The 16,753-nt window shown below is 37.7% G+C and overlaps 1 protein-coding gene across 4 annotated transcripts in view; it reads left to right on the forward strand.

The window, feature by feature from the left end:
• Nucleotides 1-16,753, forward strand: part of LOC139685734 (solute carrier family 41 member 1-like) — a 134,622-nt gene that overhangs the window by 98,410 nt on the left and 19,459 nt on the right. For 2 of the 4 annotated variants that reach the window (XM_071582781.1, XM_071582784.1), the window contains exons 2-4: nucleotides 10,253-10,544; nucleotides 15,582-15,761; nucleotides 15,862-16,006. In XM_071582781.1, coding sequence (XP_071438882.1) covers nucleotides 10,253-10,544; nucleotides 15,582-15,761; nucleotides 15,862-16,006 — 617 coding nt within the window. Of the gene's footprint in view, nucleotides 1-2,597; nucleotides 2,622-8,790; nucleotides 8,887-10,252; nucleotides 10,545-15,581; nucleotides 15,762-15,861; nucleotides 16,007-16,753 lie in introns of those variants that run through there. The other 2 variants (XM_071582782.1, XM_071582783.1) reach the window with 2 other exon arrangements.

Genomic DNA, 16,753 nt, shown 5'->3' on the forward strand with positions numbered 1-16,753 from the left:
TAGAACCAAATAGGGGAAGGAGATGGGCCACACTATGTCACTAGACGTGACCAAAAGTCGATTTTCCAGCTTATTTGCACTTAATTTAGCAGCCTTATGCATCTGCTTTTACATTCGATGAGAGTCAGATGGGTAGGGTGCATGATCTTCGGCATTGTATTATCACTTTAAAATAGGAAGGATATGCATTTTGAGGTCAGCTTCACTTATGACGTTTCCATTTCAATTAACGCAATACCAAATAAATCAAATTTTAAAATTGTGTTGCACATATTATAGGATGATTTCTCTTGGCATTGATATGTGTCATCGAATCTGAAATCAAAGGCTTGCATCGAAACCTTTGGAGTGTGGTTGACCGGAGTAAGAGGATTGAAGCCTAGCAGCCTTTCAAACATTCGGTCACTGTGATATCAGAGATACCTCCCAGCATTTTCAGGTTCCCTGTTGCATATCATGTCGCTCAGATTATTCTGTTTTCAATTAATTCTCTTTCTCTAAAAAATAATACCTTTGCAAGAACCTCCAAAAAAACCTACTGCCTAAGCTGCAACTTCTGTCCTTCCTCCTACGTGGTTGAATGTAATTCCAACTCCGCGTGAACAACAGCGCTAAGTCTCCTGCGTTCCTTAATTACCACATCCCTACTCACGCTGCCCATGATCCAATATTTGACACCTGAGTCTATGATTCCGTGTTTGAAATCCTCCCCGAATAAATTAGTAGTAAACTGAGATCACACAATATTACACACACAAGGGCGCTTTTATGTGCGCTTGAACCTTTCAAACCTCTCGGACTTAATAGTGCCCACTAAAATTATCCAACGGCCACCATCCCCAATCACCTTCTTCCTTCACCCTTCATCCCTTACCTCCTTTTCTCCGGCCCCGCCCCCACCCAATACTCTTTTCCTGTTTAACTTGATTTTTTTGATAGTCTTATTGAAGTTCAAATTTAATGCCGCCACTGTTCTACTATAGAGCAATAAAATCCCTCTTACTGCCTCTCTTATGCGTAATATTCAGACTCATGTTTTGAATTGCCATCTCACCATCGCTTCAAGATCCGTCACTTTTCTCGCTAGAGTTTCCTGGTGTATACTAGGTGAGTCATTGTGTGTTGCCTGTTTTGTGCAGTGCGCATAAATTGTCCATTTTGATCTCAAATTACCACGCCCATTTAGCGCCTAGGGACAAAATGTTCTCTATTATCTTTCTCAGGAACAGCGAAGTTCCTCGAAGTTCATCATCAGAAACCCAGTATGTTGATAGAATTAATTCATTTACACTTCTATTTATAAGCCAAAGAAATTCCTCGCGAAGTGAGTCAATGCAGAGAGGGAGAACATCTGGCGAATCTCGGAAGGCATGGATTATGAATTGGCAAACTATTCCCATTCATTACCCCTTAGTGTGCAAGTAACAGGAATTATGGGCGTTCGGCGGAGATTCTCGATGATGCAAATGTTGCAAGGTCGTTTAAACATTGGCTTACCTAATTTTATGCTTCTTCCAAACGGTTTCCCCATTCCCTCCTACTCACTCCTCCTTATTGATTCCTCTCGAATTGTACGAGGGTCATCCGGAAAGTTCCGGGAAATTTTTGATCAAGGTAGTATAGAGACACAAAGAAAGGACACTCACAATTTGTTATTTTACGTTTCGACAGCACTGCTGTCGTCTTCAGAATCCTGGTTCTGAAGGGACCAAAAGGGAGGGTTCTGAAAAAGGTTCTGAAGACGACAGCAGTGCTGTCGAAACGTAAAATAACAAATTGTGAGTGTCCTTTCTTTGTGTCTCTATATTCTAAAAATCTACATCTGTGTTTATATATATATATATATATATATATATATATATATATATATATATATATATACCATAAACACAGTAATCCGCCCGATGGTCAGTTTGGTAGGTGATAATGGTAGAGTGCACCCAGTACTTATCCCGGCGGCGTGTGAAATTCACACATCAGGGACGGGGGCCAGTTCCTTTTTCCTGTGCCACCTGTGGTTTCCCAGGAAGATCTGGTACCCGAAAAAGGACACAGATTGATTGAAGGTGAGGGTGTCCGCAGGCTTGCCTGCGAAATGCAGCTGACCCCTCCAGTTAGTAGTCGCACGCTGTAATCCCTGGGATACCACGTTCCCATACATTTATAAAAATAATATGTTTTCTTCCTGAGGAAATTCCAAGTAAAGTCATAAAGCTGTGTCAGAATATTTCAACCTGCTATATTTCGAGCGTTGGCTGAAATCCGGGGCATGTCATAAAGGTCTATGATGTACGTACCCTGTGGCGATTGAAATACAAACCATTATGAAACAACTTTAAATACATTATTGCTTAGTCTGAATTATTTTCCCCATGTGAAAATGCTGAGTAACTTGATGCAGAGAGCAAAGATTACATTTGGAGATAGCCACGCGGAAAGCGCTTCTTTCGTGCTAGCTTGCAGCCACGCGAAAATCAGTCGAACTATCGTGCTATGACCACACATTAATGATAAAAACCATTTAGCTCTCGCCAATGAGTCGGACGACTGAGAAAGTGTGTGTGGCCGCTTCTTTCTTCGCTGAGTGCGATGTTGCGAAGGAGAGGACTTCATTTAATGAGGTTAGTGATTTCTTTAAGAAGATTGAAACTTTACGGGATCTCTTGTTCCGATTATTTGAAATAATTATTATTCATACAAAACTAAACTAAATATCATGCAATTAACAGTTTCAGTTTTTAAAATCGTTGAAGCAGCGTCGCCTCTTCGAAAATACGATGGCGGCCTGAGTACACGGATCTGTTGGAAATATAATATACGCTTTGTAACAGTAAAAAGTAGAACTTGAGTGTACGGGCAATAATGTAGAAACATATTATTTTAAAATTATGAAAAATGACAAGTTGTGTTTATTTTAAAGGCAATTGTTTTATTAGGAAACGCGGAATTTGAAACTTGAGAGCGAAGAGTGGATGTTACCCATCTTTTTCTTCGTTCTATTATGCTTAGATAGAAGGATAGAAGTCCTTATTACCTTCTCGTAAAACATTCTACACTTCTACTTAATTTTTAGGCGAATTTATGGGCTAAAATGTATTACCGATCAGTCTCATCCGTTGTACCAATGGGTTAGCGTATCTCAGCTGTTTGTGAGCGCTCACACAACAAACATATGGAACCCGGAACATGCATTTAATTTCTATACATGTATGCATGAAGTCTATGATTCTGCTTTCACCACGCACAAATTCCCTCACTGACTCAATTCCGTTTTAAAAATATTATCCATGCTGAAGAATTTTTGTTTTACCATGTTTTAAAGAGTTTTTTTCTGCTTTTCAATTTCCCCGTGGCTACTTTCTCGGCGTACAAATACAAGCTTGGACGAAGGGCATTTGAGAGAAACGTATTATACACACGCCAAGGCAAAACATACGGGTGTGCAATAATTACTATGAGAAATTATAGTCTGAATAATCTAATATACTTATCCATCTCACGCGCCAATAGGTCACAAACATAAACTTTAGTCTACGGAGTTTTACGCGGAAGTACTCCAAGGACATTTCAATCCGGGCAAGTTATCTTAGCACGTTACCAAATGTTGGCTATGTCTTTTCTTAATTATTTAAGATGGGTTATTGCGTTATGACCTACTTGTTTTCTGTATATTTTGTATTTTAATGAAATCATGTTACCAGCATTATCATAGGCGATAATTAATCTGCAATGGTTTCTATATAATAAATGTGAAACTCCAATAGCCGTAAACAGTTTACCTTTCTAAACAAAGTAAAAATGAAATTAGTTGGCTAGCGCCACAAGTCAAGAAGGGGTAAAAGGTAAAAAAGGATAATGAGGTAGGTAAAAGGGGTAAAAGGTAAAAAAGGAGAGGATAAGAAAGGTGAATACGAATACGCGTATTTCGGCCACAAAGTAGCCCTCTTCAGCGTACTGAAGGGTAATCGTCACTACAACACAAGTCGAAGTGAGAAAGGGTAAGGGCAATCCGAAGAATATTTATTCTTCGGATTGCCCTTACCCTTTCTCATGCAAAGTTTCTTTCTTTTCCCTCATCATGAAGGAATTCCACAAAGTTAAACCTGGAACTGTTATGTTTCCCCTTTAGGTATTTAAGCCATCAGCTCATTATTAGCTAGTTGAACGTATCTTAATTAGAGCCAGTACGCTGTTAATAAATTCAAATGGCATTTCAAGAATGACCAGCGGCGGGAATTTCTTGATATTTTGTTGTTTGTTGCAGCTTTTGGACGCCTTAAACGTATTCCCTAGATCCCAAATTTGATGCCACACTACCCAAATAGCCAGCTCATGCTCTGCAGTTTTTTGATAATGTCCATTACATTGAAATTAAATGTCAACAGCCATAAGAAGGGATTAAATTCGTGATTTCAACATTACTCCTTGTGTGTGAGGACATTCGCGCTAACTCGACTGTCACCGCGTTCCAGTGCAGTTACTTTTTTTGGAAACTTGTTGCAATTCCCGCCCCTTCGGCTGAATCTCTTTACTCTAGGCTAAAAATATACCCACGGAAATGCCACCGTGGGCGTTGTTCTTGGGGTTTGTTTCGTCCGGAGTGGGAGGATGAATGGTTTTTGGATCATCTTGGAACATCCTTTAAAAGCACTTGAGTCATACACGGCAGAAGAGTGCTGCGAGGTTTTTTTTTCTTACAAGGAGCAGTTGACTGGACTTGTCTATGGTTTAACAATAATTCATATTTTGTGGGTAGACAATCTCTCTATACAAGCTGATATGCATCTTTGTACCCTCTCCAGGCACTCTTGAAAAGCGAAGTGGAGTAAGTGTTATTTAGGTGATGCATCCCTAAAGTATGTAGCAGTGGGCACTGTGACAAATCAGGACCAGTTAAGTTTCTTAGCAGTGTCCGCAGTTATTAGGGGAAGTTACCGAAAGGCCGAGTTCATTTGCGCCATTAGAGAGAGGTGGGTAATTAGTTGGAGGAAGACTTTTCAAGGAATGGGGAAGAAGGGTGGAGAGAAACCCGGCGTCGGCATTAGTATATTCTTAATGGAAGGCATGCAAGTGCCATACAGTTTTGCGTCACATCCGGACTCCACTTTGAGTACCCTCCACATAGCACCCCAAGTAGGGATCGGGATACCTCTGGAAAATTCTGTCACTCTCAGGATTCGAACCTGGGCCCTTGGTTTGGAAGCCAAGTACATCAGCCACCAAATTAACCCAATTCCCGAGGTTTACAAAAAACTCCAAAAGTTTTGAGGTGTACTTTTTTCTTAATATGTATCTCAGAAGCATTTGGGCTGAAGTTCTTTTACCCTGATTTCCAAGGGCTAGAAAACTTATAAAGAATTTCCGTTCCTACTTTAAAAGATCTAAAACGTAATCTTTTAAGATATTTCTTCCTGTTTAAATTTTCATTGATAAATATTATTATATTCTGATCTGTATATTCTTTTATTTTTAGCAATGAAAATAATTGATGAAACTGTCTACCCAAAAGGTGGACTTCCCTCCCAGAGAGTTCTCGAGATCCAGAAATCGAGGATTGTTTTCTTTATGAGTTTAATAGCGCACACACGTTGAGTGCACGGCGCGCATTTCAACAGGCACCCACATGCATTAAAAAACTCATGGATTAATGCGGAGAAAAGTTTTCAATTTCATTAGAGTAATGCAAATTAATGCCGGAAAAATATGGGGCAAATATACAAAAGTTAATTCCAACCCCTAAATGTTCGTTGAGGTGGTTTCGTATGTGCCCGTTCCATAGCTCCTAGCACATGGTGGAATCCCTACGTCGCACGTGAACATGAAGACTATCATCCGTGGGTAGATGTATTCCATCTAATTCCGTGCCTGTTCAGCATCGTACAGTCACTAGAAATATATAGCTACAAATTCGTTTAACATTTACGGGGACGCACTACTCATGGGCCGGGGGCTAAAGGGGGGGTGGAATACCCGTGGAGGACTGCGAGCACTGCAATCAATACAAGTAGGAATATGAGGCAAGCTGGATCGGAGCAAGGATCACAATTCACGGTGACGGGGTAGTGATGACATGGTATTCAGCCAATCTCACATTGATAGGCGCCTTCTCTCAAAGGAGAATAATTCCGCAGACACATCAAACGCTCCACTCAATACTTGGCTTCACTCGCCCAAAACATGGAATTCAAAATTTAACTATTTTAGACCATTTCGGAACAATATAATCGCTCCGTATAGCTGTTCCGTCACGAGACGCCTGCGTCGAGGGTCGTGGAAGGTTTTGGCGCCATCTGTTGTTTTGAAAAGCTGTATAACCATGTTTACCTTGTCCCACATTGATATTTTATGCTTAATCTATTTTCAATGTTATCCAACATTACTCTTTTGTCGTTACAAGGAGCGTTACCCTTTGTAAGCAAATGTACTGTTAGCATATTTTTCAACTAATAGCTACAAAAAATCACTGTTTGTTGAATTAATACCAGCACACATATTTTGATGGATGGAATTAGTCTTACAATCAGACCTTCGGACACGACTTTTTACTATGTCGTCCCTTGGGAGTACGTGCACAATGAAAAAAAGCTATAAAATATTCTGTCACATTAGCAGGCATACATTCGCCTCTTTCCTCTTGCATAAGCATTGAAGACTTGGAAGCTAAAATCTGTATTTCCATGCTTTGTACGGAATACGAAGTTTCCAATAAAAAATAGAAACCTAGAACATGACCTTTACTTTCACAGCAAAATAATACAGAAAATAAATGATTATTTTGACATTCGTTTTCCTAGTATCCGGGTTTCAATAATAGATATAACATCTTTAGGGAACTGAAAATAGATATAATTTTAGTGTCATTTCAAATAATATGGGAGTAATTACGAATTTCTCCTAAACATTGAAAATGTTCTGCAATGTGGGGATTGAAACTAATTTTTATGGTGGGTGAAATAAATTTTATTAATGCTATGTATAAAAAGTTCATTATGTTACGTTAATATTCTGAAACTAATACACATATTGAAATAATAGCCGCAGAACGTATCATGGCAAACAAAACATTCTGAAACGACTTGCATTTAAGGTTCTTCATTATAATTCTTGGTAAATTCCTAGAGTATGTGGTAGGTCATTAATGGTAGAAAAAAATTAGGTGGGAGGATTACAACTCTTCACTTGAGTGACCGTATCTTACTCCTACATTAAAAAAAATTCCTTGAGGCTGAGGGAAGGCAATGTTTTCAGTCTAACCTAACGAGAAGTGCAGCCCCATGTAATGAGGTGGCAGGTTCGAATTTTGTAAATTTTGTATTGTGTAATAAAGACAGATATTTTCTGAATAGTACGGGGAGTTGGCCTACATAAATGAACCTGCAAATTCCCAATTTATGAATAAGGTGTTCTTTATTTAATTTTTACTTTTGTGAGTTTAAAAAACGAAGACACTTGGCTATTCCACTCAAAAGAAAAATATGCTTTGTGGAAAAGCCGCGTGTCTTCTTTCATCATGAAGGATTTCCACCATGTTACGCCTGAAACTGTTATTTATTTAGTTAAAAAACATTTAAGGACGGACGTATGCCAGACCAGTGTTAGTGTTCCAGAGGGAAGGGTGGACAGCAGTACACACTGCTTCCTGTGACAGCAGAATCATTATAATTATAGTTCCATCGATTGGATTGGGCGTTAAACTCTGGGGACCCTTGGGGTCTTTCGTAAAGAGTTGGCCGAACCCGATGTTTGGACTTTTCTCTACCCTTCCTCCGTGCCCTGAAAATCACCGTTATCAATCAATCACTCACCTATCCCTAATAGTGTAAATGACTTCATCTTTCGGTCAACTCTCCTAATAACTATTACTATGGCAATGGCTTGAAGGTTTGTGGGATCTGGACCCTAGCGGTCCTGTTTGGCTCTATAAACCGCCTTCTCCTCTAGAACAATACAGAGTGCCACTGAAAAGCTGCAACCTTCCCCAGAAAGTAGGTCGCAGAGTACCAGGTTGTAAGACTGCTTTCGTTGAGATTATTGGGGGTGCTTTCCAGTCAGTTATTTTATATTGACACCCTCTAAATTTTGTCGAGGTGATTCAGACAAACGTTGTAAAATAGTTCTTTGATTTATCGGAGGGATCCGAAGTGAAAATCGTCTCCATCTGGGTAAAGGTGATTGCTGGTGATTGATTTGTGATCAGACGTGAAAATCCTGCCTTTGTTCCAATTGAGAGATGTACACTTTCATTACGACAAAGGGCGAGCTCTAAACTTATTTTTTTTAAATGCGACGTAATTACGTAACGACATTTCAATCGATGCCCTGTGGATTACCTGAGCTTACTGACAGCATTAATTGTCTGTCTTACAAGAATTATTATGGATATTATCTGATAAAAAACTTGTTTTTTGTTGATTGTTAATTAGTATATATGGTAAATTTTCCATTATATTTTCACAGTAAGCGTTTCAGGTAGCAATAATTATATTAATTCTCAATTTTACCCATTTCAAATGATCTTTAAATGCGCAAAGGGAGATTATTTATGGAGGAATTTCCGTTGATAGAGAACCAAACAAAGTAACTGGTCCAATGAGCAATTTAGCGAGCATGTTGATAGTAAGGGTATCGAAATGTGGTGGCGCTGCGAGGAAAGATTTGCTTTAGTAGAATTCTCATACGTTTCTGAAGCGAGACAAAAGGAGGAGGAAAGGGAGGCAAGACGTCTGGCATTTAGTGACGTCAGGGAAGTCGTTCGTGGTGTATGATGTTAGGCATCGGGTGTTATTGCCAAAAAAATTGGCAAATTTGGGTGTTTGGTGGCCGTCCATGCATCATGAAATAAAGCTCCACTTAATGGCAGTATATTGCTTTTGTTCTCCAGAAAAGGTGAGCCTCATTCGTTTTATTATCTCTGCGTAAGTTTTAGAAACTATTTATTCGGTCTGCTCCGTCAATGCGGTGTGCCATATCAAATGGTTTTGCGACTTAAATATGAATTAAACTCTGTTTATGTTGCCCGTATTTTTGAAGATTAATTGACGGCGAATACTTAGTGATCCACTATGAATATTTGTATAGCTTTTTTATGCATGAATGGACGAAGTCTACACATCTATCGATCCACGCCGTAGCGCAACATACTAAATGATACAAGCTTATGTTCGCTATGTGCTTTTTGGAGCCAGCTTTTTATGCTGTCGGTTCCTTTAAAATTCGTATAGCTTGTTTTTTTTTGTCTGGTTAGATTACGTTTTATGTGATATATGATAAATTCGTGAGATAACTTCCACGTTTCTGAACATTGTAATGGGTTTCCTAGTAATCCTTAGACGTATATTCATTCCATATTACCTTGAATGGTCTCACTTGAACTTATTGGGTGAAACGTAAGGATATGCTCTTATTTTTAGTATTCGTTAGTTGCTCGTGACCACTCGTACAGTTATCACCCACCGTGAACTATAGTTTTACTATGCAATCGTTGCGAATGCGACGGTTATCCTAAACTTGATGTCAAACTTGATTGTATAAATAAGTGAAAATAACTGACCTCTTGACCGGCATTGACTGACAGCAACGGATACACCAGCTTGATTAATTATGCCTTTTTGGGCAAATTAGCAGGGCTTGAGAAATGAAATATGGACTAATGGCGCGAAAATTATTACTCCCCTTTGTATGGACCACTATTAAAGCTAAATATCAACTCGCCCCGCGATAACTAACCTTGATTGGGCGGCCTCGCCTCGCTAATACCAGTTACTAGTTATCAAATGTTCCATGGCATCTTTGTTTGTAACAGATCGATGCAAATATATGCCGGAAATAATAACCTTGAGCCTTGGGCATTGAAGGATTGCATGTTTTTTTATTGATCTTAGAACGGCATACTTTTTATTTTGTGTGCCTAGACTTAATTCTGAGATTACTGACTTCTGGCATATCATGTGCCTTTTCCTCTCCCCGAATTCGATTCAGCATTGCAATAATTGCGCATGCACATATTGTCAATGGTTATAGGAAGCTCAGAAGTCGACGTTTAAGAAGTTTGCTAATTCAGGGAGCTAGATAATATTTTGTGAAATATTTTGCGAAAATATTGTTGAATGAAATACCATGAATGGCCGTAGGAGAGGTAATGGTATTGAATGTCATTTGTTGTGCGGCATTGTGACACAATATGATGACATATGGCAAGAGTTATGCAGAAAATCTCTTTTATGTTCTCATTTGAATTTTTGTCTCATTTTAGGGTCTTCCGGTGGACAGGGTATGTGTGCACATCTCCTCCCGTAAGAAGTAAGTATACAGGCATTACAATGACTCAGCCTGCAGAAACTGTCATAGAAGAAGATGTGGAGCTAACTCTGGTGGAGGACCCAGAAAATGGGGTGCTGCCTGATGTAGTTGCCGAAACCCAGATGCTGGAGTCATCTGTTGACACCAAAGAAACCCATTGGACCATTGCCATCCAGGTCTTCATTCCTTTCCTAATAGCTGGTTTTGGAATGGTTGGTGCAGGTCTTGTACTTGATATTGTTCAGGTGAGTTAAGGTTTATCATTTTAACTTCTATATGATTTTATTGTACTTCCTATGACCTTTTTCCCAAATATGTATCCTTTCTCTAACAGTGATCTACGCTATGTTCAGATGCATGTTTAACTGTTATAGTTTACCCAGTTTTCAGTTTTGCTTTTTGAATTTAATGTCTGTTTGTTTTTTAGGGCTTCACTTCTTTGTAGGGTTAATCGGAAAGATGTGCTGATTTAAATGAGAGAATTTTACATCATACCCATTGAATTGGGTTTTCAACTAGATTCTTTTGTGATCCAGGATCAGGCATACAACTGTCTCTGCTACCAAGGCTGGCTTTTGGCCAATCGCTAAACTTTTGTTGGTTTGAATTATCTTATTATGACTGGAATGCTTTTCAAACTTGAAATCCGATGTAATACAGTGAAACTCCTTTATAGTGTTTTTTGCTTTGCTATGATTTTTTCAAATGGCATTTGGATATATCTGTATGGCAGTGAAATATGAGTTTTCATTACACTGAATCAACCTCCTAAAGTTTTAATAAGTTAAATATTATTTTCCAAGAGTTTTTAGGCAGCATATTACAAGATTAGGAAATCACCTGCATGAGGAGGTGGGACGCCTACTAGGGTCATATTAAAATCAATCTATCATTTTAGTATTAGTTGGCTTTGTTACCTGAGGATTTACCTTGCCTGAGGACAGGCCTTTGAATGATCTTTATCATATGGCTTTTTGTGGAATTGCTTTGAGTGTAAAGGTTGGGTTTAGCAATTTAAGTAATGCATATCAAGAAGTCCTGCATTACTAAGGTCATAGAGGAAGACAAATAGACTTGAATTTCAGGGAACCATAGGTTTATTAATGTGCTAACTAATTACCGAATTACGAGGCTTTTATTGGGATAAGGATACTCCTGAGTGTTTTGTAATAATTTTTGACCAGCCACCAATACCCTTATCAGAAGAAGCTACACTGAATGCTTATCTAGATATTCATAAGTTCATAGGGTGGCCCCAAAAAATATGTACTTTCCTTAAGGAGCAAGCAAGATTCTAAATGCCAGTATCAAAATATTTGGTATTGGGAAAAATAAAGAAGGCCGAGGAATGGCCAGAAAATGTCACACAGGCCCCAAATTTTGACTCTCATTTTTAAGTTATTTGGGGATCACCTTGGGGTTGACGTGCACACTCAATAAAAAATGTTTTTTGTGGGGTATCATGATCAAGAATCATTAATATCAGGCAATAAAAAGTGAAACAATAATTATTGTTCATCAATGCATTCCCATAAAAATATTCTAATGAAAAATGAACTATAATGTTTAATCGAAGGAATGAAGTATATTTTTGTGAACTTCATTGGGTGAAAACACTGTCACCAGCACTGTAGACAACAGAAGTGAAAGCAAGTTTTGGAAAATGTGGGCTCAATTAGTTAAGTCACTCCCTCTTCTGTCAAAAACCACTGCCGTATGAGAATGGCAATATGATATCATTTGAACTTGAATGTGTATTACCCATGATAAGGAGAATGAAAATACATAATTCGAGAGCACTGTAGGATTTTCACTGTATGTTCTTAATTGAATGAACTTCATTTATTTAGTCTCTTTTTCATTACACACATTGTGATGACCATTCTTCTGGTCCATTTTTCAAATTTATAGCATGGTTGCTAGCACTATTTCAAGATGCAACTCACATAATAAGGAGCTCACAATTTCACTGTTGACCAGCGTACAGTACATTAAATATATGTGACTTCCAACTTAAATTTCATTACATTGTGAAAGTCAGGCATCTTATACACTCAAAATCTGCATAATCTACCCAGAAAAGGTATGAATCTACAATCAATACAACTTGGTATGTGATTATAGTTTGATGTGTTGATTATGTTTGCTGATATGCTTTCAATTCAAATGTTTGCCATAGATCATTAGATTTTTGTTGGATGGGTCTGGATTAAAACCTGTTAGTAAAACAGACTTGTTGTCAGAAACCTGTTGGTAAAAAAGTTAGTGCTCATCCAGATGTTGGTCCCATGAAGAGTTTGGGTTTTATCTGAATTTCAGGTTGAATGTGAATATGGGTCTTTTTTGCTTTCTTAAAGTCTTGGGCTGTGGATGAAAGAAAAAAAAAGGATTTGGATGTGAAATTTTGTGAAATTAATTATTTAGAATCAGAGAAATAATTTATTCCTTATTTGGATAGATAAATGATATTGTTATGCTGCCTGAATTTATTGGGACAAGCTCATTAGTTTGATAGGTTTTCTACGTGCATCTGAAACCAAATGAGGGTTGATATCCCTCCTACAACATGATATACTATGTAAACTCATGCAGTTTAACTTAAGAGAAATCTGGTGAAAGACAAGGCTTATCAGGTTCCCTGGGGCACGAAGACCACCAGTAGTGTTGAACTGGTAAGAAAAACTAAGTTTATTAAGTTCACTGTCATTCCAACTCATGGGGTGAATATTTCAACATTATATTTCTATGAAATGATAAATAACATGGCTTGTGGAGCTTCATATAGCAGTTTTTTAGTATACTATAGAAAGTGGGTATGTTTACCTTCTTTATAATGTGTTATGGTTCCTGAGGCTGTCAATTGGGCTTTCGTGACCTCTGTGCTCTTGCGGGTCTATACAGAAGCTACCTTCAGTCACAAGAACATCCTTAGTTGAAAAGATTTTAGCAGTTAGGACATGAAGTATAACCTTGATTTAAATTATTATTTCTACTGGTTGTAGGTGTCTCAATTTCTCACTTTAAAGATGTTACCAAGGATGGAGATTTACTCATTCATAGATGTTACCCCACTTGGTAACTAGGCCACCTACCATGATCAATGCTTTGGATTTTTTGAATGGTTTACATGGTATTTGAAATACACCACCACTTTTGTTCAAGAAACTCCAGTCCCACTGTTGTAACTTAAATCCAAGACTAAGTGGACTGAAGCTCAATTAGTCCGTACTGGTGGTGTGGCATTTCCGTATCACTGTAATCATCAATGCTAAATCTTGTAACTAGTATTCATTATACAGATGATTCTTTGTTCTCAGTTTTCCATGAAAATAAGTAATGGCTCCTCTGTCCAAATTTTTAAGTTCATCTCTTGATCCTGCCTTGATCTTTCTGCCTTTCTTTAAATTCCATCCATTTGTACAGGACAGCCTGTTCTTCATTTGTACAGGACAGCTATTCTTCATTAAGAATGAAATAAAAGCAGTTTTACTGTGGATTGCTGAATATTTTGTGTGTGAAATACATTGATTGAAATGAGAAGACATGGACTGGTTAAGGGAGCTCTGGAGTGAACCCTCTCCAGACTTAACACTATTACTCATTGACAATCTAAAGACAGTATTGCGAAACAGGCCTGGAACTGTATTTAGATTCATGAAGAACTTCATTTAGAAATACATTGCATGGTTTGAAGGCAGTTTTGAAATGTGGCCTACGTGTGAATTAAATGAAATAGGAATATGATATGTACTGGATTGTTCACTATTACTTGAGTATAGAGTAATTATAGAATATAGTCCAAATGATAATCCTAGTGATTCAGTCGTGTACTTTCCTTCTGGAAACAAAAAAGTCGTCCTTCATGATAGAAAGTTGAGTATCACACATACATGATGTTTTTGATGAAATCCAGAAATACACAAAATTTCCTGTGGGCTAAGCTGAGAAAAATTAAACTAGCAGTTGTGACATTTTCCAGCATCACAGCTGCCTTTTAAATCATTTTGGAGAGAGGCTAAATATGTCCCTCTGTATGGTGCACATGATATTATTTTGCTGTATTATGTCATATGTATGTTATATTATCTGCCTTACTTAGCCAACCTCCTAAACCAGAGTCTTGTAAACAGAAAATTTACATCATACCCAAATATTTGGGCATGGTTTTCAGCAGCCTGAAGATGAACGTCATGCACCATCAAAGCCTCCACCTCTTATGGTATCTCACTGACAGAATAACCTTTCTTACATTCAACAAATATGTCCTACAGTCTACCAAGGAGAGTACACCACTTCACTAATTATCCATATAAAACATGCATCCTCACACAAAGATTTGTCTCCCCTGTCTTAGCTCCCCAGACCCTACTAGATACTGAAAAATTCGATGACTGCATTAGTTTCAATCCATGCTTCCTTACCATTAAGATGCTGTCCATTTCACTTCAAAGAGCTGATTTAGCTCCACACACATGTACACTTAAGCCTAATCTTTTCATATTTAGGCTTAATCAACTTCACATCACTCTCTGTTAATTACACCTCTTCGTTCCCATCCGACATTGACACTTTCACATCTTTATAAATTGCATCTCTGCCATCCTATCATTTTTCTTCACAACTTTTACCTTCCATGGACTGCAATTAACTCAGGCAAGGAAAATGCACACCCCTTACCCACCCTCACGGCTCTCACTTCATCACCATATTCACTCTTTCTCTTACAATATAGATGATTATTTTATATTTGCTCATATGTTTATTACTTCCTGTGCTTGTCTATTCTGTGAGCACCTGTTATTTTTTTAGTATTTTTGTGAGCATGCGCAAATTGCAGTGTGGTCATACATCTGCATGTATATAATAATTGAAGCACAACCTCCTTGAGGCAAAGGTTGATCAAATGCCCCATCCACAACTACCACATTTTTATCAATTTGAGGTCATTGTGAGGTGGTATGATAGATTAAAAGGGGGAATTTGTTCATTTTCTAATTTAAAATTATTCACTTTAATTTGTCAACAAATAAGCAATGGGGAAATACGAATAATATTTTTGTTTAATATCAACTTTTTTGCCTATGCACATGTACTTTTGTGCATTCTTTTGGGATGTTGGTGGTTTGTTTGTAAATGAATTTTCATTTCACTTCATTTCTCCCTAAAGTACTCTTGTGTATAAATATTGGTGGTGTATTTAAATTCTGTTTTGCTTACCAAGAGGGATAATATTTGTTCCTGGAAAGTTTGATTTTTCATCTGTCTCTTTCCCTTTCTTACAGCATTGGTCAGTTTTTGATGAAATAACTGAGATTTTAATATTGGTGCCTGCACTTTTGGGATTAAAAGGAAATCTTGAGATGACTCTAGCATCTAGACTTTCTACACAAGCCAACTTAGGTAATATGGACACACCAAAAGAACAATGGAGCATGATTGTTGGAAATTTAACATTGATTCAGGTGTGTTATGTTACATATAGTGTCAAGTTTTGGAAGTGCATGCCTATGAGTTGGTGATATACTTTGAACCATGGATTCATTCTGTCTCTTTTATTTTCAGTGCCAAGCTATTGTTGTTGGTTTTCTTGGTTCTGTTGTTGCTATTGTGACGGGTGGAATTAAAAGTTATAGCCTTGAGTTGGACCATGCATTTCTTCTCTGTGCTAGCAGCCTTGTTACAGCTTCTTTGGCCAGCTTTGTTTTAGGTAACTCATTATTTTTGTCGGGGCTGTTAAAAAGTTTTGATCAAGATATGGTGGGACCCTCTCAACAATAAATTTAAACCGTACATAAAAGTATTGCTTGATCAATTCTGTGAAATTGACATTAAGTGTCACCAGTAATTCACTGATTTATTGTTTAGCACATTTTACCTGGTAATGGAATTATCTTACTGCGGTCCCCTCAATGATGATGGAATTGGAAGAATTCTGTAGAATTTCAGTTTTTTAAATACAGTAGAACCTCTCCAAACATGGGGGTTGCATTTCATGAGGATGCTGCATTTTGCAAATACACTTTGAAGGAATCATTAATCATATGGAAATGATAGCGTTATGTTCCATGATTGGGAAAAGTAAATATCTCTGAAGGTTAAAAAAATCAAAGATATGATTTATTTTTTTTCTAAAACAGGAAAAAACATTTAAAAGTGTAAAGTTACATTCCACTTTAAAATAGAGCCATTTTCAATTTTTCAATAAAATTCTGTATTCATTTATCAACCATAGTTATTGTTCCGTCTACCTTACATTTGGGGGTAGTCTGGAAGTTATGGACACCAACTGCTTCCTCCGTAGCCATATTAATTGGAATCCTCATTGCAACAAAGATGTGTTTGGAAAAGGTTTACTGTATTCTAATGGTTAGGGTAAATATTAAATTTCAATCAAATGTTTATGTTGTCATAACTTGTTTCTAACCCCTTGGTGGGTGTTACTTCAGCCCTCGAC

This window comes from Hetaerina americana, unplaced genomic scaffold (assembly GCF_022747635.1).
Source record: "Hetaerina americana unplaced genomic scaffold, ioHetAmer1.1.p SCAF_12, whole genome shotgun sequence".
Taxonomy (NCBI): Eukaryota; Metazoa; Arthropoda; class Insecta; order Odonata; family Calopterygidae; genus Hetaerina; species Hetaerina americana.